Genomic DNA, 26238 nt, shown 5'->3' with positions numbered 1-26238 from the left:
TTTAGACACCCTTGGGTCAGCTTATCTCCTGTGGGGAGAGGATCTCTGGAAACATGGACCTTTGAAAGAGCAACCGTCCACCCCCAACAGGGCACTCCTAACGCATCTGAGATGCCAGTGACGTGACACGTGTCAAAACGTTAAGATTTTAAAATAGATTCTGATAACTTACATTAACACTCAAAATAGTGTAGTGATACCACTAAAGAGAATAGCTTCTAACGTGTCTATAACATGCCAGGCCTGCTACAGGCACTTCACATACATCGTCACCAATCCTGGCTATTAAACAGGCATGGTAGTCAGTCCCATGGAGACTCAGAGAGTCTGCGTCACCTAAGGTCGCACAGTTATCGCCTGGTAGAGCCTGGGAGCCAGCCCTCCTCACTGCCGGCCTCGCCCACCTGGTGTGGCCTCCCACATGCTGTAACATCAACCCCACAGGTATTCCTTAAACTTGAAACGCATTCCCATTTTGCGTTTGGTTCTCTGGCTGCTTCCAGAAGCAGTTCAGTGCTTTGTTGGTGGCCTTTCTTTCTCTCCAGCCCAGGTTCACTGCCTGTTCCCACTACCATCTGCAATGGGACGTGAGACACAGGAGGTACAGATCTGGCGCCATCCCCTCCCTCCAGTTTCCCCAACCCAGCCCAGCCCTCTTCACACTCGGGCATCACCCACCAGGCCCATAGGCAACATGCCCGCAGCCCCTGAAGGGCAGCTGAGGTGAGTTAACTTAAGCACATGTTCTCACTCAAGTCAAATGCTTCACTGTATATATCACGTGTGCTTCTGAAAAATACATCCCCATGGAGATTCATTAACAGCCTTCCAGGCATCAGAGAGCACTGTACAGACTCTTCTTCATTAACTGCAGACATGCGGGTTCTTTAGAGCTCTAGCAGGCCTTAAGAGGCCACTGAGTCCAACTCCATGGTCTCACAGAGCAAGGGACAGAGGCCCACGGGAATGAGGGGGTGCCCGAGGCAGCCAGGCGAGTAACTGTGGGACAGGAGCCAGCCCGGACTGTCTGACTCCAGGTCCACTGCCCATCACCCCAACCCTGCACAGAATCTAGAAGGTGATGAGGTGCTTTGCCTTAGAACCATCTTTCCATTTTAGACTCCAGATTGTATTGCCCATTCATTAGGTTTCCACTGTGATGCTTCCAAAGACACACATGGCTGGCAAAACAGTGATCTGAAACTGGACCACGTTTCTCTCCAGCAATCAGGAATCATTCCCCCAGAGGCATGCTGGGATTGAAGATTCTTAAAACTCAACCTCAACCCTCAGCTAAAGCAAGCACTAGACAGGCCCGGATATCCTGCTCCCTCTCATCTTGAAGCCGGAAAGAACAGAGCACTTGAACCTTAAAAATCTGGGCTTACCCATAATGTAGGAAGATACTCGGATGAAGTGATCACATTTCCACTCAAGTCAAACTGATTTATCTGCCGGAAAACTATGATGTTCACATCATCGATGTCGTTATTCCCAACCTGGGAAGAAAGAAGGAAGACTGGGGTTGAGGATGCTGGAAGGGGGACTTCTACTCCAGCCGGGGGATCTCCTAGGAGCTATTTCCTAGTTGACTTCACTTTGTATTCAGGGAGCAAAGCTTGCCGTTCTAGCAGCCTGAGTCTATGGTCCCAAACTGATAGGAGATGGGCGACACCTGGCCCATGGGCACATTTTGTTTGACAAGCACAGTTTTTTTTTTTTTTCTAACTTTTAATGACTTGTCAACATTCAAAAAAACAAATTTCATATTTAAAAAAGCCAGATTTCCCAGCTTCTTTTGAAAAAAGGGAAAGATGTTCTTGCCTGGCAGGGATTGGCAGGAGCCAAGCTCCAGCTGCCCCCTCTGGGTGGGTGTGTGCCCCCGTTTGTGACCTTTTCATATGTGGGACCATAGTCCACATGACTGCCTATGATCCTGGCCTGAGTCCCTATGGCAGGGAAATACAAAATTATAAGACACAGCCATCACAACCATTTAAAATGCCAGATGCCAAAAAGACATCAAGAAAACTCACTTTCTAGGCCAAAAAGTCCTAAATGGCCCACCGGCCTCCTAACCCCTCATAATCTTTATGCCTAATGCCACCTAATAAAGCCAGCAAGAGGAAGGCCCTCTCGTCCACCCAAGCCCTCTACTCTAGCAAACAAGACTTATTCCATGGAAGAGAACCTCACTGCAAATGATTCCAAGGCCACTTCCTGTGAGCTGGAGGGCTGCCTCTTTAGGGGTCAATTAGCTAAGCCGTGATCTTAAAGATCAAGAGGCTCTCCTTGGTGGGAAAACAAGGTCATCTAAATGTAAGAAAAGTGGGCAGCCCCGTCACCAATTAAGCCCATGTTCTCTTTATTACACTCCCTTGATTTGAAACGCTACTTAGCCCTTAAGATCCTTAACTTGCAGAATAATGATCCGAACTTGCGGGGGAAGTGGGGAAACAACAGCTCGGATTTCTTCTCTGGATGCAGGACACTGATGCTGTTTGTTAAAAGCCCAAGAAAATGCTGCTTGTGAAAATGACACTACTCCAAGAGGGCCCTTAATTAGGATTTAAAGCACCCCCCGCACCCCGCCCCGGCCGAAACAGATCAAAGGCAGACAGCCAGAGGAGTGCTGAAGGATTTTTGATCAGGGAAGCAATCATGCCACGATTCCACTGAAGAATTTCACGTCATACCGCGATGACCCGGTGGTGAGGCAGGGCCCGTTCAATGTGGTCGTTGCCTTCTGCCTTGAGCTGAACGTGGTATACACATCCCGGCTGCAAACAAACGCAGGAGTCACTTCTTTGGAAAGGGGCTTGTCACGAGACCTAATCTGAGCCTGCTCTGCCTGCAGGCCCCCACCAGATGGGCGCCTTCCTGTTCCACCTCAGTTCCTAGGATGTGGCCTGTTAACCTTCTTAAGAGTTCCTTGAAAAAGCACCCTGATGCAGAAACATTTTCCTGAAGTTCTACAATTCCTTCAAACCCCCTTCAGTTTCTCCTACCCAAGGGAAATTAAATGTGGTTTCTGACTCCCAAACTGCAAACATGATATGCTTATTCTGATAAAATTATTCTTTCCTTGCTGCCCAGCCCACCCCTCTAGCTGTGTATGTGCACGGAATGGTATCTGGAATGACATTCCCAAAGGGGTATTATTTCTGGGACGTGGGATTTGAGGTTTTTCCCTTTTTAAAACAAATTTCTTCTTTATACATTTTATTCTATTCCTCAAATGTATAGGCATATATGATGTTTACCCAAAAAAAACATAAAAAAAACCCCAAAACCACACTTTTCTAAAAAAACTTTTTTTGTTGACACTGCACACATGAAGGATGTATATTATTTACTTAGATAATTTTTTGGCAGACAGCAGGAAAGTACTTTGTTCTAAGAAAGCACATTATGACAATTTTCCAATATAGGGAAGTAAACTGCCTTGAAGAAATGAAGTTTTTTGTTTGCTTCTTACATTGCTGTATGGGCTAGTTGCAACTCTAATAAAGAAAGATATGAGTTCAAGATATGAGCCCTCTCGGAAGGCTGCAAATCAGGAAAAAAATCAGCTTTATGCAAGGCTTTAAGAGTTCGTCAACTTCTGAACTGTTTTTTTTCTTACACACTTACTAAAAGAAAAGATCTGCATCTTTCTGCAAAGGATGACAGATCACTTCTACTAGCGGGGGTTTAAAAACTTTTAAAACAACCAATTGCTGATCATCAGCTGCACACTGGACCCGATGACACATTAGGATCTAGAGCCGGGGCCAAGGTCAAAGTTGACCGTGTGCATCCAAGAGGGGACAACCCTGAGATCGTAACTGTTGATCTATACGTTAGCGAGGATAACACGGCCCTGGTCTCCTAAAATCATGTACACCGTGACCTTCTTCTCTGTGTGCGGGCAGAGCAGTGTCCGAAACGGCATTCGCTCTACATTAACCAGGGGTCCTTCCAGGTGGTAGCTTAAGGGTGATTTTCTTTTTCCCCTTTCAAAATTTTATCCTTTTTGATATGTTGCTTGGACTATTTTATAATGAGCACACGGTACCTTTACAGAGACAATAAAGCTATTATTAAAAAAACAAGAACAATCACATTTATGATTACCAATAGTGATTGTATTAATTCACTTTATAGCTCAGTGAGGACTAGCAGCATTGGGTTTGGTTCAAAATATCTACCTGCACCTCAGAAAGGAAAGACATGCACAGCAATCTGTAAAGAAAAGAAGGGACGGGCGCTGCTGAAGATGGGAAGAACGGGCACTGCCCCCTCACGCCCGTGCCAGCCGGGCAGGAGCCCATCGGGCAGCTGCTCCCATCCTACCCAGCCCGACTCCTCGCGCCTGGCCGGCTGACTCTGGGATTCACCTTCAGCCTCTGGCAGCAACATCTAGGGATGCAGCTTCTCACCCAAGATGCCTTGACAAGTACACTGCCTGGAAAGATCAACTGGGGAAATGAATTCTAATGGGGTTGAAATCCTTAGGAAATCTTCAACAAGGGCTCTCCAGCCTGGCGTCCTCTGGGAGACTGGCAAACTCAAATCTAAACCCTTGTTGGGAAACATGTAGCCTTAGGCTATTCCTCCAGAATCTGAGGCCTGGCACGGGAAAAAGGCGTGGGCTGCCACAAGGGGGCGACTCTAAACAACACTGAAAGCGCTAATGAATTAATACCTATTACGAGGAGGGTGTGGGGCAGCATCATTTAAAACGGAAATCTATTGTCATGGAGAAGAAAACTATATTTGGTTTAGTTAAATAAAATGTGTTTTAAAAAAATGTGTTAAGTTGGTGAGTTTAGAGAAACATGTCTAGGCCAGTAAGACCCTCGGAAGAACCAACACGGTGATGCAGAACCTGCATTTCTACAACCGTAAGAGGGAGGTGAGCCTGGAACACAGAACACCGAGTCCCCCCAGCTCCGGCCAGGGGAAGGCAGACTGAAGTGCACAGGCGCCTGCCAGGCCCTCCTCCTGCTGCTAACTTAGACCAAGAAAAGCTGCAAACACCTAAGCTGGCAGTTCTGGTGAGAACGACCTCCGGGGAAGGTGCTGTCTGTTCTTGCTTTTACCCACTTATGGAGTCAGTGTGTCACTCACTGCTCCATGTGTTTTACATGTATTAACTCACTTAATACTCACAGCCATCCTGGAAGGTACTCATTATCCTCATCCTCACTTTACAGACGATGAAACACATAAAAAGCACGAGACACTTGCCTGAACTTACACAGCTAAGAAACGACAGAGGCAGGATTCAAACCCAGGGAGAAAGGCATGAATGCAGCCCACGAAGGACAGAATTTCAAAGGCTGGGCCTGCACTGAACGCAGGAGACAGAGAAGCTGGCTCTAAGGACCCGTCGCCCCTCCCGGGGCCCTGGCTACAGCCGGCCCGGGGGCGGGGGACATCCATGCTGCCGCCACCGCTCTGTGCTCTCTGGAACCACTGCTACGAGGAAGGAAAGCAGGCCTGGGGGACAGCAGGGAGCAGTGTCCCGGTGGCAGCCCGCTCCACAGAGGGTGGGCCTCTCCAAGGGCAGAGGAGAGCGAGAAGGGAGCGTCGCAGTAAGGCCATCCAGACTCCTGCAGGAACGAGAGCGCCGTTGTCTCGCCGAGTCCAATGAGAAGATACTGAAGACAGGGAGCGGTGGGCAGAGAGCACACCTGCGGGTACGCATCCGGCTGGGCCGTCAGAACATATGCTCCCCAGTCCTCCCCAGGCTCACCTTCCGCCTTCAGCCTCCTGAACCTTTCTCACTCACCAAGCAACCTCCTGACCTGACTTCCCCATATCTGCGAGTGGGGATGGGCGGACAATGGACATGGATGTTCCTACCTTTGGGAAAGGACAGCATCGCCCCAACATACCTAAGTAAACTGGCAAACGGATTTGCATCTCAGCTCACGCGATTCAGGCAAACATCAGTCAGTTGCCAAGATGTGTACGACTATCCCTGGGGTCAACTAAGCACATCCAGTTTGTGAATCTGAAAGGCTGAGGACCAAACCCTGGCTGGATCCAAGTGGCCCTGTCCAGTGGGTGCCATCAACCCACATTCTTGTTCGGTGACTCCTACTTAGTGTCTGCTGAACAAGCAAATGAATGTATGGATGTGCAAGTAAAAGTGAGGAAAAAGGCACCATGAATTCTGAACCAAATGTTGCAATTGAGCAGCCAAAAGGACAAACAAGTCGGTTATTTGGCCCGTACAAAGTTGTGGGATTTTTTTTTTTTAATTGGCTGTTAACATCTAAAAATCAGAAATTTTCACATTTTTACAAACTCAAAACGATCTGGCAACCTTGAGTCTGTCTTCCCACACAGCTGTGTAGAGCTGGAGCTGAGTGGCAGCTGCCCCCTTCTTGTGGGCCAGGCCCTCTCCAGGGCCCCGCAGTCCGCACCGCTCCCTACCAGGCACCCAGCATCCTCCAGCCTTTCACACTTGCCATCTGGTTTGAGAGCCCCGGCCTGAGCCACGCTACCCATGCTAGGCAAAAGGTGCGGCAAACCCATGGTTTTCCACCTTTATTTCGCTACAAAACCCCCAACCCAGTACATCAGCTACATAAAAGGTAAGTTTATCAGCTACAGTAGGGATTGGGAAGAGTTCCAGAACCCTACGCTGCCCTGGCCATGCTCTTGACCCCATTCCTAGCAGTCTTGGGGACACCACAAGGCACCGCTGAACCCGGTATGAAAAAAATCCACTAATGAAACACGCCCAAAGGCTCACCAGCAATCCACGTAACCTGAACTTCCCTTCTTCGTCCGTCACGGTGTCTTCTCCATAAATACTGCAGTCGTTCTGGCCCACTGCTTCCACAGCAACACCCTGTTCTGGCTCTCCGTTTAAGGAAGAAACCGTACCGTAGCAACTAGAGGGATGAGAGAAGCAACAGAACATGACATTCTTGGGGTTTTCTGAAGCACACAAAAGATTTCAGGGAAAGTGTCCTGCATTTACTAACAATTTACAGTGCAAAATAGCTCAGTGGAGAACTGTGCCCCAAATGACCCAGACAACTCAGTTCTAGCTGTGGCACTTGCAAATCGAGCCTTCCTGCCAGAGGGCTCAGGCCAGCCAGAAGGCTGTCATCAATTTCTCTTCTTGTACATTCTAAGGGATGCTCCAGAAAATTGTAATTAAAAAAGGCTAAGCTTTATTTTATTCCACTTTATTGTATTTTTTTGTTATGCTTTAATTTAAATAATGAAGCATCCAATAAAATGAAAATAAGTCACTTCCCCTTTCATTCCATTTTTATATTCAATTGAAAATGGTCCGTTTTTCTAAACCCACTCCTTCTGATTAATCAATCTTTGCCTCGAGTGCTTTTGTAAATGTGTATAAATATATTTACTAATATTTGTATAAACCATCTCTGAAAGTATTCAGAAACACTGGAAAACCTAGGTAGCTTGGAGACCAGGATAGGAGGGAAACTTCACATTGTACAGACTCTTTCCAGCATTTCCAAGTTTCACTCAAGTGAATGCATTTCCTCCTTTTCAAAATGTAACTCAAGTTTCAAACCTCTTGAAAAAATGAAAATTTTTAGGAACTAAATAGGGTCTCTCAGGCCAATTTCAAAATAGGAACTTTGTGACTGAATCATTCATTTGAAGGGAGTTCCCTGTTGGCCTAGCTGTTAGGATTCAGCACTGTCACTGCTGTGGCCCGGGCTCGATCCCTACTCAGGGAACTGAGATCCTGCAAGCTGCCTGGCATGGCCAAAATTAAAATTAAGAAAAAAAAAGGGGACACTTGTTGGAGATATTAGAAGAAAACGGCAGCAGTCAGGAGCCTGTGGACCTCGTATCTTATGTCCCTTGTCTTCCAAATAAAATCAGTATGAAGACTGGGATGAGTTTCTAGAAAACAGAAGCATGAGTGTGATCCCATAGCCCGGGCTTGGGAGAGAGGGTTGCAGGTGGGGCTGCCTACCTGTAGGCCGTGCGGTAGCCGGTGATGGTGATCTTCAAGTTCTGCCCTTCCTGCACCTCAATCATCTGCGAGGATGGCTCAAACCGGAATTCTTTCATCATGGGCTTGAAGTAATACTGGCCGGGGCTCTGCCGAGAGACAACTACAAACTGAGCCTCTGCTGCAAATCTAGGTATGGTTTCAAAGGGGGCAGCTGAAGTCACGATGGACCACAATTAGGCCCAAGAGCTCCATGGCTTCCTAGACACCCAGAAATGGTAACTCTAACTCTACAATAAATCATTACAGTGACAGCAATTACAATTCTAACAGCAGCTGTCATCATGGTGCGCCTATAAGAATGCTGTGGGGTAGAAATCATATGTGAATTTTATGAAGGAAGCGACTGAGGCTCAGAGAGGTCAAGTAACTTGCCTGAGATGACCCAGCAAGTAAGTAGCAGATGGAAGATTTGAAGCTGGGTGCGCAACACTGCACAGCATGTGATCTTTCGGATACACCTCACTGACTGTTTCAGACATCCCTGTAACAGTCACTTTATTCGTCAATTGACTGACAAGATGGCCAATTGACGTGCACTCCTGAGTGCCCACCACTCAGGGCCTCATTCTACATCCCCAGTGAAAAATGGGTGCTATCCTCCCACCACGGGGAGTGTGCTTTGCAGAAGAAACACAAGCTCACCCCCCAAACAAGACTCAGCATTATAAACAGCCCGATCCTGTGGTAAAACAAAGGGATGCCTAAGACAGGAGCCGCTGTGGCCGGGGTAATTAATTACACTGTCTCAGTGACAAGAGGGTGACCAGAAAACAAGAAGTCTGTGCAGAAGGGAACATGAATCAGCAGCATTAAGTTCTAGTGAGAGCAATCCTCTAATTACGTCTGGTCCCTGAAGAAACGTAAAACACTCCAGGCTGGTTTTCTGTTCTCACGTTGTCAAGCAACACACAAGTCACGGCCACCGTTTCCCGGCACTCTCATGGGGGAGTCAGGCAGGCAGTAAACTACCAGACACCTTACCAGGTTTGAGAAGGTCAGAATGCCGTTATCCTGAGTCAAGAGGTTGGAACGAAACACACCACCGCTGAGGGATAAGAGGACCCCAGGGAGGGGCTGGTCGTCTTCAGCTTTTATCTGGGGGTGGAAAAAGGAACCCCAGAGCAAGGTTAACTCGTATTAACCATGAACAAGGCAAGAGGTAATCCTTAATGGGTTTTTTTTCTTTTACCGCTATTCACTGGGGGAGACAAAAGGTCTCCTCTTCATCCCCAGGGTAACCAATGTTAATAGTTTGGTGTGCAGCCTTCCAGAACTCTCTGTGCCCACACAAATCTTATCAGCATTATGGCTGCTGTTGACGGACTTCATAAGTGATCTGGTGGGGCTGGGGGAGGCCCCCTAAACTGTACGGTTCTGTAACTACAAGTTGCTTTCTCTGCCCTCAGCCACTTTCCCGGCTGCCCTCGTCCACCAGTCCCCACCGATCAGCCTCACTGCTTCAGAACAGCTGCATATCGTTCTAAAGCAGAGGTCAGCTAACAACAGCACACAGGCTAGCCACCGAGTTTTGTGATGGAAAAGGAGAGACGATCTGAATGTCCCCGAGCGTGTGTATATTTGTGCACTTAAGTTGTTTAAGTTTTTCTTTTTCTGAACAGTCAATTCCTAGAAGTAGAATTGTTGGATGTGTGCACTCGAAATTCAGAAAAAAAAACCCAAACTGCCCTCCATGGTGGCTGTAACCATTTCCAGCTCCAACAAATTACCTATGTGTGGGAAAATGTGTGCTCGTCAAGAAGATGGATATTGTCTTGATTATCGCAAGTCTCACCCCAGACTCAGTGTTTCGATGGTAACTTCCTTTGCATTTCCCCAGTGACTACCGAAGTCGAGTGTTTCCTGTATGTTTATGAGTGACTTGGATGACTTCTATGAACTGCCTTTCATATCCTTGGTTCATCGTTTCTCTGTTGGGTTGTCTTTTTAAAATTTATTTATTTATTTATTTATTTTTGGCTGCATTGGGTCTTTGTTTCTATGCACAGGCTTTCTCTAGTTGCGGCGAGCACGGGCTTTCTCTTGTTGAAGAGCACAGGCTCTAGGCACACAGGGTTCATTAGCTGTGGCACACGGGCTCTAGAACGCAGGCTCAGTAGTTGTGGAGCACGGGGCTTAGTTGCTCCGTGGCATGTGAGATCTTCCTGGACCAGGGCTCGAACCCGTGTCCCCTGCATTGGCAGGCGGATTCTGAACCCACTGCGCCACCAGGGGAGTCCCATGTTGGGCTGTCTTTTTCTTACAGATTTTAGGAGTCCCTGGTAAACAGGGAATGTTATTTATGGTACAGATATTTCTTCCCAGTTTGACTATCTTTCAGTTTGGTTTAAAATGCATTCTGCAATATAGAATTTTAATTTATTTGGCCTCTATGTTGAAAATATTCAGCCTCAAGGATCTCCAGACTCACTCTGTCCATTTCACAGCGTGCTTCTTCCCAAGAAGGACTGAGGCAAGAGAGAAAGACATTCTGCATCCTTGGACAGAGAACAGAGTCAAGGATGAAAGCTTAAAATACTTCCCAAAAGGTATGCACACAAGCTAAAGTCAACAGATCTCCTAATTACAAGTGAAAGAAGCCAGACCAAAAAAGAGTACATCCTGAATAATTCCATTTATATAAAACTCTAGGAAATGCGAAATGATCCACAGTGAAAGAAGGCAGATCAGAGCAGTGGGGAGGGGCGGGAGAGATGGGTTGCCAAGGGTATGAGGAAATTTTGGAGGGTGACGGATGTGGCAACCATTTTGACTGTGGTAGTGTTTTCATGGGGGTCATCATATGTCAAAACTGTCAAATTATACACTTTATGTGCAGCTTATTGTATGTCTATTATACCCCATAAAGCTGCCTTTTAAAAGCACACAGTGTTACCTCAAAGCTCACGCCTGCCAAGGCATAAGCCTTAAAGTCGCCTATGGTTCCTTCCACCGCAGTCAAAACGTAGCCCTCCTTCTGCGAGGACACGGTATACTCCAGGTCACTGTGCAGTGGCCCAACACTGAATAAAAAAGAAACACTGGAGATGGCTTTGCTTCAAATCCTGGAAGAAGCATCACCTGCCCCAAGGAAACCTGCCTCCCCAGTTTCTTTCTAGGCTCCCCGACTGATCCCAAGCAAATGTTTCTTAGTCACGGCCTTACCTATAGGCACCTCTGTCGTCAGTAAAGACTGTGATCAAAGGTGAACTCGCCCCCTTTTCACTGATGACAATCTCCACTCCTTCCAACTCTGGGTGGATCTGGCCTTCCAGAAATAAGCCTGCTTTCCCTTGGATCTCAATCAACTTCCCTGGGCAGCTTTCTAAAAAGGGAAGAGATAAACAGAAGACTAGGTTGGGGCTTCCCATTAAAGAAGGGCCTAAAACTGAGATACTGGAAGCCAGCTCCAATGAGGCTGCTGACTGTACCAGAATCCTCAGTGACTGCAAGTGGCCCAAGCCTCTCACCATTGATGAATGGCCTTGTTCAACCGCCAGGAATGTTAGCAGGTACAGCCAGCAGAGCTGGCTTTCCCCTGCTCCTCTCCCTTGGCTCTCACAGGCCACAGGTGAGGAGAGAAGCCGTTACTCAGAGGACCGGTATGGTAGGCTGCCCTGGACAGGCTGCCTGCTGGACAGCCACGCCCTTCAATACTCTCCTTCCAAACACAGAAACGTCCAGGTTTTAACGAACCCACGATGCTGGGAAAAGCTACTGGTAGCCTAAATATTCCACCAGCAATCACTTCTGCTTATACAGTCACCAAAAGACCCTCCCATAACCCCGACCAAAAAACATAAACATCACAAACAGTTCGGACACACGATGACATTTCAGACATTTCAACAACTGATGCTTTTGCATTTTATCTATCTCCCTTCTGGTGTCAACCTGATAACATCAAGGAAAACTGAGTCCTTTTCCAAAAAGATCCCCCAGTTCTAATAGTGAAAGTTACGTTTACTGATTTAGACCTTTCGTTCATTCACTCACTCATCAAGTAGTAAGATCTATGTGCCAAAGGGGATTGAAGGTGCCTTACAAAGATGGTTTCACTGTAACAGCAGCCCAGAATGAAATTTTAATTGCAGGGAAAGAAACACTTGCAAAGGTGTGTCATTGGCTCGCTGAGCTGACATTTACCTCCACTGACGGTGGCTTCCATGGAAGGAGGATAAAAGAGCAGCTCTTTAGACGAGGGTGTGACCGTGATTTTCTCTCCAGACCTAAAATAAGTTAAGATACTTCAATGTGGCTGGTCTGTCCCCCCACGAGGAAGGACATCAGAACAGAAGACCCTGCAGGGAAAGCCGGAGAGCGCTTACCGTGCCCAGTAGGAGAAGTCGTAGGAGAAGGGGCCCTGTAACTCGTCCACCATCTCCTGCACGGGGGGCTTGGTCCTTCCCTCAACCCCCTCCTCTCCACTGGTCTTCTCCCTCTCCTGCCTGCGGCTCTCGATCTCGGCCAGCTGCTGCTCCCTCCGCAGCTCCTGCGTGGACCTCAGAGGGCCGAGGACCAGGGCGGGTTCACTGTCGATGGAAGATCTGGAAGAAAGGAAGGAGCAGTCCAGAAGACGAAGTCACCTATCCCTGTAGTCAGTGGGAATCGGACATTTCTGCAAGCAGAGATCCAGCAGTAAAAAAAAAAAACCCAAGCACCTCATAAAGCCACCAACACATTCTTCTCCTGTTTTGAATAAACTAATAGCTTTCTAAAAACAAAAAACTGAACTTCTTTGCCATGGTGGACGTATCTGATAGATCTGGGCTGGGATGAAATACCACTGACTTTATGACTTGAAGGAAACTTATCAGATTTCCCGTAGGACATGGAGTCCTTTCCACACCACCATCTTCCGTCTCTCTTTGAACCTTTATTGAGAACATACTCTGCAAGAGAAACAGGCACTGGGGAGACTGTACACAGGACAGACACCATTCCCCAACCTCGTGGAATCCACATTCTAGTGGGAAGAGGCAGACAATCAACAGAAAAATGTTGTCGGGTGATAAGTACAATAAAGAAAAATAAAGCAGCGTGGAAAGATAAAAGAGCTGGTGGGAGGCGAGGGGCGCTACTTTTTATTAGGGGCTCAGCCAAGTCCCTTCTGATAAGGTGACACCACGCCGACCTGAAGGAAGGGCGGCAGAGAGCAAACCACTCGGCTCTGGGTGAGGAGGGCTCAGGCAAGGAGGTGTCAAGGGCAAAGTCTCTTGGAGCCTTGGAGGCAGCTCCCTGCCATGCTCAAGGGACAGCAAGGAGGATATCAGGGAGGCCTGGGCAGATGGCCCCAGGCAGAGCCAGATCAGGTGTCAGACTAGGGTTTGGAAAACCCTGGTGTGGACCCTGGGGGGATGGAGTTTTACACAGGAATGACAGGGTCTCCACTTTTAAAGATCACTTGGACTTCCCCATGAACAATACACTGTTACAAAGCAACAGCCAAAACTCGGAAGCCATACAGGAAGCTGCGGCAACGATCCCAGCAAGAGACAAGGGTGGGTGGAACCAAAGTATAGAGGCCAGGTGCTAAGAAAGGACTGGGTGACAGATATACAGTTGGCCCTCCATTTCCGCAGATTCCGCATCCGAGGATTCAACCAACCGCAGATGGAAAATATTTAGGGGAAAAGATATTCCAGAAAGCTCCAAAAAGTAAACCTTGATTTTGCCACATGCTGGCAACTATTTACATAGCATTTACATTGTATTTACAACTATTTACATTGCATTTACATCGCGTTGGATATTATAGGTAATCTAGAGATGACTTAAAGTATATTTAAAGTATACAGGAGAATGTGCATAGATTATATGCAAATACGACTTCATTTTATAAGGGACTTGAGCATCTGTGGATTTTGGTAACCACAGGGGGTCCTGGAACCAAACCCCATGGATACCGAGGATTGTACAGTTGAGGATTTGCAGATGGATCAGTTGGGTATGGGATGCAAGAGAAAGAAGAGTCAAGTACCAACGAGAAAGACGGAGCTGCCATTTCTGAAACAGGGAAGGCTACAGAGGAGGTCTGTGGAGGGCGACCACCAGGACTCTGGTTTTGGATCCGGGAAGTACAAGATCCCCATTAGGGACCCCGCCCCTGGCCATGTCCAGCTGGATGATGCATTTCACATAATTTTCAGCAAAACCAAACCAAACAAAAACTCTTCTGAGGTTACAAAAATAAACTTAACAACGACTGAACACAACGTAACATGGAGTCACTACTGGTAAAAATATGACTTTCTAGTCATACCAGTAATTCATACTTTCCAAGCAGGAAAATACTAAAAGACATTGCTCCAGCACCAGGCAAAGTGCCAGGCCCACAAGACAAACGCAGCAAGTCCTTCTCCTAGAAACTGTGTCACCCTGGTGAATAGGTATCCCATCAATTCAGTCAGAGACCACGGGCTGCCCCTGACACTCCTCCCTCCCTGACCCCACGTGGTCAGCCTGCTGCCGCGTCCCTTCAACTCAATCTCCCTGACAGCTCTCCAACCCGTCCACTTCTCTCCATCCGCACCGCCATCCGCCTGGCTGAAGCCCCCATCCTCCCTCACCTGGACTCCTACAAGAGCCTCTGCCCCCACCTCGATCGACTTCCACTCTTGTGCCTCTTCTATCTGTTCTCCACTCAGCAGCCAGGGGGACCTTCTTGAAACAAAAAGAAAGCGATCCCTCTACTTGAAATATGTCAGAGTGTCCACGGGACACAGCTAAGACCCTTAACGTGGCTGGCCCCCAGAAACCCACCTCTCCTGCATGGACCTCAACCCCCTGACAAGGTCAAAGTCAAAGCACTTATGACAGCTGTAGTTTTACAGTTCTGTATGTGACTCTTGGACTACTGTCTGCTGCCCCCATGAGACTCTAAGTTCCACGAGGGCAGGGGCTATCGCCTACACCCAGTGCCTAACCACTGAGGATTCTCCATACATATTTTCTTCACGGACAGACGGGTGGACAGAAAGATGGAGACATGGCTGGAAAGGCAACTTCAAATAAGGCAAGCTGGGAGAAAGTTACTCAGATTTCCATTCTATTTGACAAAGATGGTCATATTGTCAAAACTCTTTCCTTTCTTGAGAAAATTAGGGTGTCAGATGCACCCACCACACAGCAAAAATTCCTCTCAAAGGTGACATTCACACAAACCTGACCCTCAGTGAGGGACTGCTTTTCATACACTTTCTCTCATGACCCTTCTCATATAAGGTGTCATCTCTATTTCCCAAGCCTTCGAGAAAGGGTCTAAAGAAAAATAGGCAATTTTTTTTGAATTTGCTAGAACACTTGAAATACAGTGAACAAACCAGAGATTTTTGTTTTTCCTTAGCAAAGACAGGAAGTGTAATGAATTCAAACAGAAATTTAAGACGCTGAAACGAGCTGTCAGGAGACTCTTCCTCATCCACAGTTAATTCCTGAGTCATAAAGGGAAAGGAACAGGCTGTTGTGAATTTACAGCTATGTCACATAAGTATAAGAGGGGAGACCGTTTGTACTACGCCTAGAGATAACAAATCAAGAATAATTTTCAGAGCGTCCATTAGAGAAGGTCTGGTCCACCACCCTCCCGTGCTCAGCCCAACACGGAACACTAGCCTTACTTGATAGTCACAGTGACATCCATCATTTTGTCAGTGGTGATAGTTCCAAGGACGTGGTGGCGAATGGCTGTCAACGTCAAGATACTGGGTGAAGACCTATAAATCAGAGAAGTGGAAAGAAAACACCACATCACCTCATGGTTCTCAAAGGATCACAAACAACATTCTTTACGGGCGACCTTCCTGACCCTGAAATATACTATGTGACACTGCTCTTAGCGCCTCAGAACTCCTGAAATACATACAAGTGTCTTTAAGAGTAAACTGATTCTCCAGGCCAAAACTTTACACCTCCAATTCCCTGTGAAACCCACAAGCATTTGTAAAAATAGAAAAATGGTAGACTTGAGCTTGAGAAATTCTCATCAGTGAGGCTGGAAGATTCAACAAACATTGTATTTAAGCCACTTCCAAACCACAGCCTTCCGTCCAGGGTTTACAGAATTCCTGGGAAAGAGCGCTTACCTTCATTTCCTCAGTAATTTACCCAACTGTCTTAAAATCCTTGTCTAGAAATTCTTTTCCATGCCTAACCTTACCGCTTCCAGAAAAAATACAAAAAACTCCCGTGTTCTCAGCAATGAGTGAAGAAGAGAGTCATGCTCACTCTCCTCCACAGGACACACACAGACACCCCGGAGCAGTCGGCGCCCGGCTTACGTGTCATAGGTGTAGAACGCTTGCTCGAACCGGTGGCAGGAGCGAGGGGTCACCTTGTACACGCCTGCAGCCAGGAAATCAAAAGTAATTTTCAGAGAAGAGCGTCTATTATGCTGAGCAATTCCAACATCCGAAATCCAAAGGCGGTGCCTCTCACTCACAACCTATCATGGATGTGCAACACGGGATCAGAAATGCCTTTTCCGCTGCCTACGACGGCTTCTTACCAATGACCTGATCCACTTAAAGGCCCACTCACAAAGCAAGGATTTTCATTTTGCATAATTTAGCAAATCACAGCACTTTAGTCTACACAGACCAAGCTAACAGACACATGCACGAGGAGGAACAGGAAGTACATTTCTACTGCAAATCAGACTGAGAATCTTCTACTTAACAGATTCTGTTAAAGATCCAAAAGATGGCTACAGCCTGGACTCCTTCCTATAAATATCCTAAGAGGGGGCATGGGGCAGGGGAAGGCCCAGAAAATTGTGGAACAGCTGCAAAAACATTTTCATGCCATGAGCTCACGTGGGGTACACTCAGATTAGGGGCATAGGATGTCATTTGCCAGAAGAATAGTTTCAGGAAGGAGCAAAGTGTAACAATGGATTCTCCCAAATGGTCTTTAACCAACATTTTGGCCATATGACCGACCAAAACATGAAATTAGTTCAAATCACCTCTGCTGTTTCTGTCACACTGATCAAGCCTCAATGCAGTTATGAGTAGAAAAAAAATTACTAGGTTTCTTCATTCATTTTGTTTGTTCTTTCATTTGACAAACACTGACAACGCAACACTTGGGCCGGGTATTGTGCCAGGTGTTGGTACATGGTGGGGACAGATACGGTCCCTGCCTTCGTGGGGCTTGCCATCTACAGAGAGAAAGCATTCGACAGCCACGTGCACACCAGGTGTGACGGGTATGGGCAGGGGAGGAACTGGGCACTGTGGACACGAGCACAGCAGGGAGCTCTCAACGACACTGTGGGGCCAGTCTACCTGGGGAGTAACATCGGAACCAAGAAGGGATGGGCGGGCAGGCAGAGCTGGGTGAAGAGGGGGTGGGGCAGGGAAAGCACTGAGGTAGAGCACAGCATCTGAACCACAGGCTTGCTGGCTGTCTCCCTAACAGCTGTCCTTCCTGCTTACATTTAGGGTGAAAATGCGCCCAGCCCCGGGCAGCAAATCCAACCTTCCCAGGCTCCCTTGCAGCTAAAGGTGGCCTTGTGACACAGTTCTGGCCGCTAAGACACGAAGTTTCCTGGAGGATGCGGCATGGAAAATGTTTGCCCGCCCCTCTCCTCATCTTCCTGCCTTAAACATAAGTTTTCTGGGGCAACAGTAGGCACCTTGAAAACACAAGGTAAGAAATACCAGGAAAAGAGCTAAAAGAATCACGAAGACACCAACCCTAACATCTACCAGTTGCTGAACCCATGCCTGATGCTGCCAGACTTTGCTACTGAGCCAAATTAACCCCACTTGTTGGGGGCTGTCGTATAGATTTTGTTACCTGCAGCCAATGGCATCCTGATTAAAACACAGGACAGAGTGGCTGGAGCAGAGTGTGACAGGTAGAGCTAGATTATACAGGAGCTCAAGGTCTGATTAAGGGTTTTGTACAAGAGTATCCCCTATCTGTGGGGTATACGTTCTAAGACCCCCAGTGGATGCCTGAAACCACAGATAGTACCAAACCCTCTACATATTATGTTTTTATGTACACTAATGGGTGGGTAATGTATACAGCATGGACATGCCGGACAAAGGGACGATTCACATCTCCGGGCTGGATGGGAGCAGGATGGTGAGAGACTCCATCACGCTACTCAGAATGGCATGCAATTTAAAACTAATGAACGGTTTATTTCTGGAATTTCCCATTTAATATTTTTGGACTACAGTTGACCACGGGTATCTGAAACTGTGGAAAGTGAAACCATGGGTGAGTGGGGATTACTGTATTTTATCTTGAGAACCAAGAGAAGTCACTGAATTATTCATTAGGAAAATGCAAAATAAAACCACAATGAGATACTACTTTACACCCACCAGGATGGCTAAAAATCAAAAAGATAGTAACAAATATTGGTAAAGATGTGGAAAAACATGAACCCTCAGGCATGGCTGGTAGGAATATCAAATGGCAAATACAGCCTTTCCAGAAAACAATTTGGCAGTTTCTTTAAAAATTAAACATAAATTTATTATATGATTCCATTCCTAGGTATCTACCCAACAAATGTCCAAACAAAGACTCGTACACAAATGTTCATAGCAGCATTATTCATAATAGCCCCAAGCTGGAAACAGTTCAAATACCCACCAACTAGTGAATGGATACACAAGCTGTAATATATCCATGCAGTGGAATACTATTCACCAATAAAAAGGAACAAATTATTAATACCTGCTACAACCTGGGTGAACTTCAAAAACATTATGATAAGTGAAAGAAGCCTAAAAAATAACAGTATTGTATGATTTCATTATATGAAATGTCCATAAAAGGCAAATCCATAGAGACAGAAAATAAATTAGTGGCTGCCTAGAGCTGGGAATAGAGATTAAATGTAAACATGCAGGAAGGATATTATTGGGGTGATGCAAATGTTCTGAACTGGATTATAATGATGGTTGTAAAGCTAGGTATAGTTACTAAACATCACTGTACTGAACACATTTTAATTGGGTGAATTTTATGGTCTGCAAATTGCATCTCAATAAAGTCATTAACAGACAGAGAAGCCACCGATGGACTTTAAGCAAGGTGGGAGATGATCCAGCCTTTATCTTAAAAAGATCACTCATCAGGAGAGGTCATGGGCTGATGGTGCAATGCTTTTAGAAGTGAAAAGGGCCCAGTGGTCTGGTCCCAATTCCAATTCGAGAGCCTGGGAACACGTGCCAGCCCCCACCTCTATTTCTTTGGGTAAAAACGCTGCTCCCTCCAGAGGAGCTAACTATGGCCAAAGTTGACAGCTTGATGCAAACTGAACCAAGATAGGGAAAAACGCCTTTAAAACCACCCTCGGGTGCCTTTCCATTTCTCTCACTCGTAGCACATAAATCCTTCCAGACTCACCGGGCTTGGACAGGCAGAATCGGTTGACGCCTTTGGAGAGGTTATAAATCCCCACGTTCTCAGGTCCATTTCCATCCTGATAAAATTCCTAAGGGACCAAAGCCAATACAGTGACTTACTAGGGGAGATGGAGACACAGCGATGATTAATAATATTTCTGTTTCTGAACCAGTCATCTGTTTTGCCCATTAATCATGTGAGCAGCTGGGTGCCACAGGAAAATCAAAAAGCTTCCAAAACTTCCAACAAAAATGTGATCTCTTTCATTCAATCAACTAATATTTATTGAGCACCTGCTATGCGGCAGACTCAAGGCTGGGCTTTGGTTGCTGCCGTGGCTCTTATTTTCAGGGAGGCTTACATTCTAATATGGGAAGAGAGAAAACCCAGGTAGTCAACAAAGAAGTCAGTAGATTTCAGCTAGGAAGTAACAGAGCTTACAGAGAAATAAACAGGGAGAAGGATAGAGAGGGACCACCACAGAGGCCTGTTCAGCTTGGCCTCGGAACAGACCCCTCCTGAGCAGGTAACATTGGGGCTGCAGCCTGAGTGATGAGAAAAAGCAAATACGCTCAGATGTGCAGAAGACACGTCATTCCAGGCAGAGAAGAGTATGTGCAAAGGCCCAGAGAAGGGACCGAGCTTGGTGTGGAACTGGCCGAGGCAGCCAGTATGCCACGGCCCACTGAGCGAGGGGGAGAGGGGTAAGGGGTAAGGTACGAGTTAGCGAAGGGCAGGCCATTGTTAAGGAAGATGGATCTCAGTCTAAGGGAAATGGAAATCCACTGGAGGGTTTAAGGGAAGGAATGGTTTCCTAAATGTCTATTACATATTCTCAACTGGATATTAATCAACCCATCTCTCGTAACAAAGCTGTTTGTTAAGCACTTGTAGTTAAGCGGTTACAGCATTCAACTGGCGTTGGAGACACCAGTCTCACTGCCTCTGGTGTCTAATATAAGTGGCCACTTAATTGCCATTTGCCTCTGTTGCTCCACTGGGACCTGACAGTGACATCTGCCATTGCTGGAAGTCAAAAAATTATATAAAGTTCATGAATGGGTCTACATAGGTGTACACAAGTGCTCCCTTTCCTGAAACCCACTGCATACACTGCCAATCCAGCTGCAGAGACTACAAGAGAATAACCAACTCTGTCCTCAGCTGCACCTGTTCATAAATAATAGCAGTGTATGGCCAGGAAAACTTCAAATACGTAAGAGGTTTACTTAAACCTTACCATGCCCCTGGGGAGTGAGTATTATGATCTCAATTTTAGAGGAGAAAACTGAGGCTCACAAACACTAAATGAACTTGCCTGACGCTACAAAGCCCACGTGCTTTGCACTACGTCAACAGCTTCCCCAAATCACTAGTCAAAGTTAGAATTTAATGTGGAGCCAGGACACGGAAATCTCCCAAACAAAGCCATCTTTCCACTAAGGGACTTAAAATGCTTCCTCCTCATGGTGCTCTCCGTAATAGGTGGGTGAGTCGAGGGGCAGAAAAGGGAATCCGCTTGACTATCTATGCCGATAATACTCTTAGCATGCTAGTTCTAGCTCTCCAAAAGGCGAGTGTCCTTCCACAAAGAGAATCCTCAGAAGCCCCACTTACCAGAGTGATGGCGTGAGAAAGGGAGCATCTCAGCATATAGCCCGTCTGCCTGAACTCAATCGCTGACACGTCGTCCTCCAGAACCTCCACCTCTAGACTCTTGTTCTTCCAGCACCAGTCTTCATGCAGGATGCTGACTGCAAAGGACACAACACACACCCACGTGGGAACAGAGCACACCACCTCCCTGAATGCCCCCAGAAAAACAGTGCTAATGAATTCTATGTGTGAGCCTCTATACACATACATACCAACAAATATGTGTGTGTGTGTGTGTGTGTGTCAGTATACACATAGAACTAGTCACACTGGGAATAAGTAACTGCTAAAGAAAAACTGAAACCAATGGCCATTAAAATCACCAAGAAAGAAATTCAACTGGGCCTAAGAGCAGACTACAAGTACGACATTCAGAGATTGGCAAACTTTTTCCATAAGGCGCCAGAGAGTAAATATTTTCACTTTTGCAGGCCACATGGTCTCAACTATTCAACTCAGCCTCTGCAGCACACAAACAGCCACAGACAACAAACAAACAAGTGGGCGTGGCTGTGTTCGAATAAAACTTTATTCATAAAAACAGGCAGTCGCCCTCAGCTCATAGTTTGCCAACACCTGACATAATAGAAAATATAATTCCCCAGAAAAATCAGCCTACTTTATAAGCCATTCACTGCTAGCAGCTCCCAGCTAAACTCTGACAAGCAAAAATACAAAGCAATGGGAGCTTCTCAAGCAAGGTGGAGAAAAGAGAAACAACATTCGCCAGCACCTTCTGCTACCCAGGCCCTGTGCGAGGGGCTTCACATACTGGATTTCATGAGTCCTACATTCTGCAGAAAGGTTCTATGACTCCTATTCAGAAGGGGAAACTGACTCTCAGGGAGATCAAGTAAGCTGCCTTGCTCACACAGCTGCTAAGTGGTAGAACACGTCTGTGTAATTATTTCACACTCTTTTCCGGCATCTAGAAATAAAATGCCTTTTTTTTTTTTTGCGGTACGCGGGCCTCTCACTGCTGTGGCCACTCCCGTTACGGAGCACAGGCTCTGGACGCGCAGGCTCAGCGGCCATGGCTCACGGGCCCAGCCGCTCCGCGGCATGTGGGACCCTCCCGGACCAGGGCACAAACCCGTGTCCCCTGCACCGGCAGGCGGGCTCTCAACCACTGCACCACCAGGGAAGCCCTAGAAATAAAATGGCATGAGAAGAAGTGTGTGGGTCATCCTGATGAGGTGGCAGTAGTTAGTTCATAAAGCCTCAATTCCTGCATTACTGCCCAAGGCTAAATAATGCATATTCAAGGTCAAGGGGCAAAGAAGAGTTAAACAAGTGCAACTGTACAGCTGGGATGCAACTTGAGAGCAGGTTTCTAGAAAGTTTAGAAAGACAGGAAGTGCTGCCTTCGGTTCTTACTTTTGTATTTTCCGGGCAGCACGTTGTCAAACGTGAAAGTCATCGAGTTGACCTTGCCGGAGAGCTGGAGGCTCCGCTTCTCACCCTGGCGGCTCAGGGACTGCAGGGTCACCAGCAGGTCACCGCAAGTGTCTACAGAGAAAAGATGCGGGGGCCTCACTTGACTGCCTTGTGAACCATAGCACCCGTTCAAACCCTCAATCTCTGTGTGCTGCTTCCCACCCGTTAGCTCCTGAAGGACAGTGCCAGGAGGTTCCTTCAAAGCTAACATGCATCTACTTGATTCTAGGAAGTCTCCCCCGATGCTTGTCATCGGTACCAAACAATGAAGCCACCCAGAAATTATTGCATCGGGGGAAGTAATATCTATGGAGCATCAACAGGAGCCAGAGAAAAACAGACAAAGGTGATGAAACTTTATTGAAAATCCACTTCATACCAGGTATAGAACTGGGCCCTTTATCATCATCATCATAATATTACTAATAATGGCAAAGATTTATATGGCTCTTGCTGTGTTCCAGGTACTTCCAATGGCTATACCTACAGTAACTCATTTGATCCTCACAACTACCCTGTGAGGTAGGTACTATTAACATCTCCACATTACAGATGAGGGACTCAAAGCACAGAGAGGTGAAGTAACTTACCCCAGGTCACACAGCAAAGGTTCAAGCCCATGTGGTCTGGTTCCAGAGTCTATGATCTTAACCACTGTGCTACATTGCCTCTTGACATGACCGCATTTAAGCCTCATTAAAAACCCCTGAGAGCAGTAGTATTCCCATTTTACAGAAGAAAAACTGAGGCTGGGCAAGTACATGCTGACAGTCTCACAGTGGTAAGTGACAGAGCTGGGATGGAAACCTGGGCCCAGCTACCATCTTCCTTTCAGAGTCAGAGGGCAATAAAAAGAAACCCACATGTTCTTCTGGAAGCCAAGGCAGCATTACTCAAAGAGAAATGTTATGGTGATTGTGGCAATTATTCAGAAAGAATTGCACACGACACAAACTCTCAGACACCACTCCCCTGGAGCAGTTTCTGCTTTTACCTTCAATGCCGCCCAATGAGGAAAAGCTCACCAAAATCCCACCTCTCCCCACTTACTTCTTTGAACCTACCTGTTCTTGCTTTCAATTGACATCTTACCCAAACAAGAGACTTTCCCTGAAACCGATGCCAAAAACTGCACGAAGGCCACGTCCATCACAGGCCTGTCAGTCACAGCCAGAAGCAGCATCTGCGGCTTCAACATCAGCCCCGCTCTGGTCTCCGCCTCAGGAACCATCACCTGCGGGACACACAGAACAAGGTCAGCGGCTGCATCAGGGCCGCTGCTCCCTGGCCGACAGGGCACCAGAGCATCCACCTGGGCCCGAGGCTAAACGGATTCTGTAGGACGAAGGTTCACTCCTAGGCCTAGTTTTATAATCACAACAAATCTGCATACAGCCGGTGTGAAGAAAACATATTTCTAAGCAGACATATAACACTAGCCTTCAGCAGCGCTGGGGTGTACACAGAAGCTTATCAGGGCACGCAAAGCTGTCACTGATCATGTGCACCCAGGTGGAAACCATACTAAATCCCAGAACCTGATCCTGGCTTGAGGTCACTCGTGACACGAGCTGTGAACTTGTGGATGCCACGTGGATGACCAACAGTAGAACTGGGCCATTTCTTCTTCCCTCATTTCTGTGTGCCTGTCTCACAAGAGGGACTGGGAGAGGAGGTGGTGCTCGCCTTCTTCATCCCTGGTAGAGATCACATTCTGGAACTGCCCTTCCCTGGAAAAGTGCCTGATCATGCCTCTGAAAGGCCCTCTGAAGGCTTGTCCGTGTGGCCAGCGTCACAAGATGCTGGCTGGCTGGTAAAGGAGCTGCCAACCCACACAGTGTGCTGTTCGTGGAAGCAGGGGCAAGGCTGTGCGCCCACCCCATCTCCTTAGCGGGGGTGATCCCACTGGCCCTACAGAAGAGCAAAGTCTTAGAAGGACCCTTCCCAGCCCCCTCCCCTGCTCTTCCCTAGGGAGCAGCTGACCTGACGGGTGAGAGCCTGAGAGCCCACAGGGCCGGTGGCCTGCCCTCCGCTTCTGTCATCTCTTGTCCACTGCCCCCACCAGTGCTCAGGCCTTCACCCCGGTGGTGAGACTACAAGCCAGGGTCTCCCCTGCTTCTCCACCTGCCTGGATGGAGAAATCCCAGCATCTCCAATTTACAGCAAGGCAGGAAAGGGGAAGCTCTGTTTGGCCTCAGGGTCCAGAAGCCATGCTCTGTGGATGTTACTGAGCTGCCATTAATAAAGAGTTCACTGCGATCTCCTTTGGGGACCCAGGGATATTCAACAGCAGCCAGAAGCCTGAGAAGGTGGAGGCATGACTGGCAGCCTGATACTAACCCCTAATAAATATCAGGACTGGAAAAGAGAAAGGCCTGTTGCATCACCTTCAAACCAGCTGCCTGTCTGCTCTACTAACTGTGACATGCAGGAATGTAAAGATTTCAAAATAAGAAGTTGGGAATGGAAATGCTCCTTCTCTAACCCCATTTTAAGATAACCCTTTTAAAATCATTGGTGTTTTTTCAAATATCTTAAATAGAACAAAACTCGTCATACCTGGACTTTGTAGGTCCCTGGTTTTGCTTTAAAACAGAATGATCCCTGGGCATCCATCTCCACGGTGACCAAAGACTTGTCCTTGTCTTGAGAGGACAGGACAACTTTGTATTTACTCATCTGCTTGACAGTGTCGGGGAAGCGAATGATTGATATCTGGCCACAGACACTGAACCTGCAACAAGGGGACCATTCATTCCAGCATGAGAACTCAATTATCACAGGAAAGGTGTTTAGCAACCCAAACTATGCATCCCTCTTTCAGCCCTCGTCCCTAAGACTAGTATGATCTTAATGAAGAGAGAGGAATGTAGCCCAAATGACTGCAGTCTTAAAAGCAACCTTTAGAAAGAAGATTGGACCTCTTTCTGCATAAGGAAAAGGCAGAGCAAGGGCCCAGGATACGGCTGTTTGTATGTTCCGGGTGACACCTGGACATCCCCCACTGCAGAAGCAATTTTCAAACAATCTGTGGATGATAAAAATGCTTCAGATAATTGGGTCGTTGACGGTGGAGCAGCCTCGAACTGAGAATGTGGACTAGTCCTTAAAAGCAAGAGCTGTAAGCTGCCTATGAAAGTGTGGTATTACCCAGGGGATAAAACAAGGCAGGGTTATCAAAGACGCCTTCCTCGCCTGTGATTATATATAATGCACAGATAAAAGCAATCTGAGAGATCTGAATAGGAAAGGTAATTAAGTTAAACAAAAATGCAGAGCTAAAACTGAACTCCTTAGGAGCTAGGAGCCACAGAAGCAACTTATAAGTGAAAAGCCCTATTAAGGTAATGGCTCAGACTGGAGACTGCAATGAGCAGTGTGTAAAGTGCTACAGGACGCACCTCCAGAAGCACATGAAAGGCACCTCCGCTCGCTAATAAACACCAACGAAGCCCAGCGTCCGTGGAGTGACCATCTTCATTTTTAGTCAGTTGGTGTGTTTAAGTGTAATAATGTCCCACAGCTGGAGGCCACAATCTCTTCTTCAACTGCCTAAAGGTTATATTTTCTAATCTTAAGGAGAATCACTTTAGAAAAAAAAATCAGTTGTGCCTTTTGAAAGGAGAATAAAAAATGCCGGATTCAGTGCTGGATAATTATGGGGTGCACTAAATGCTGGCACACCCACTCTGCTGCAAAGATAAAACAGCAGAAGGAACAAGAAGGCGGTGGAACGCTGTGTGTGTGAAGTCCGGGAGCGAAGGAAAGCACAG

The 26238-nt window shown here is 47.0% G+C and overlaps 1 protein-coding gene across 3 annotated transcripts in view; it reads right to left on the bottom strand.

Annotated features, from left to right (window-relative positions):
- The window catches only part of LOC131741399 (BOS complex subunit NOMO1), a 51388-nt gene that overhangs the window by 5331 nt on the left and 19819 nt on the right, over positions 1-26238 (bottom strand). For all 3 annotated transcript variants that reach the window (XM_059038302.2, XM_067013087.1, XM_059038301.2), the window contains exons 12-27: positions 25025-25199; positions 23558-23699; positions 22406-22537; positions 20990-21126; positions 19373-19460; positions 16279-16342; positions 15619-15714; positions 12328-12546; positions 12146-12228; positions 11165-11324; positions 10896-11022; positions 8984-9097; positions 7961-8088; positions 6749-6890; positions 2697-2780; positions 1389-1499 (exon numbers count right to left, since the gene is read on the bottom strand). In XM_059038302.2, coding sequence (XP_058894285.1) covers positions 1389-1499; positions 2697-2780; positions 6749-6890; positions 7961-8088; positions 8984-9097; positions 10896-11022; positions 11165-11324; positions 12146-12228; positions 12328-12546; positions 15619-15714; positions 16279-16342; positions 19373-19460; positions 20990-21126; positions 22406-22537; positions 23558-23699; positions 25025-25199 — 2002 coding nt within the window. The remainder of the gene's footprint in view (positions 1-1388; positions 1500-2696; positions 2781-6748; positions 6891-7960; positions 8089-8983; positions 9098-10895; positions 11023-11164; positions 11325-12145; positions 12229-12327; positions 12547-15618; positions 15715-16278; positions 16343-19372; positions 19461-20989; positions 21127-22405; positions 22538-23557; positions 23700-25024; positions 25200-26238) is intronic.

Source organism: Kogia breviceps, chromosome 14 (assembly GCF_026419965.1).
Source record: "Kogia breviceps isolate mKogBre1 chromosome 14, mKogBre1 haplotype 1, whole genome shotgun sequence".
Classification (NCBI taxonomy): Eukaryota; Metazoa; Chordata; class Mammalia; order Artiodactyla; family Physeteridae; genus Kogia; species Kogia breviceps.
This window is presented reverse-complemented; position numbering and strand designations above follow the sequence as displayed.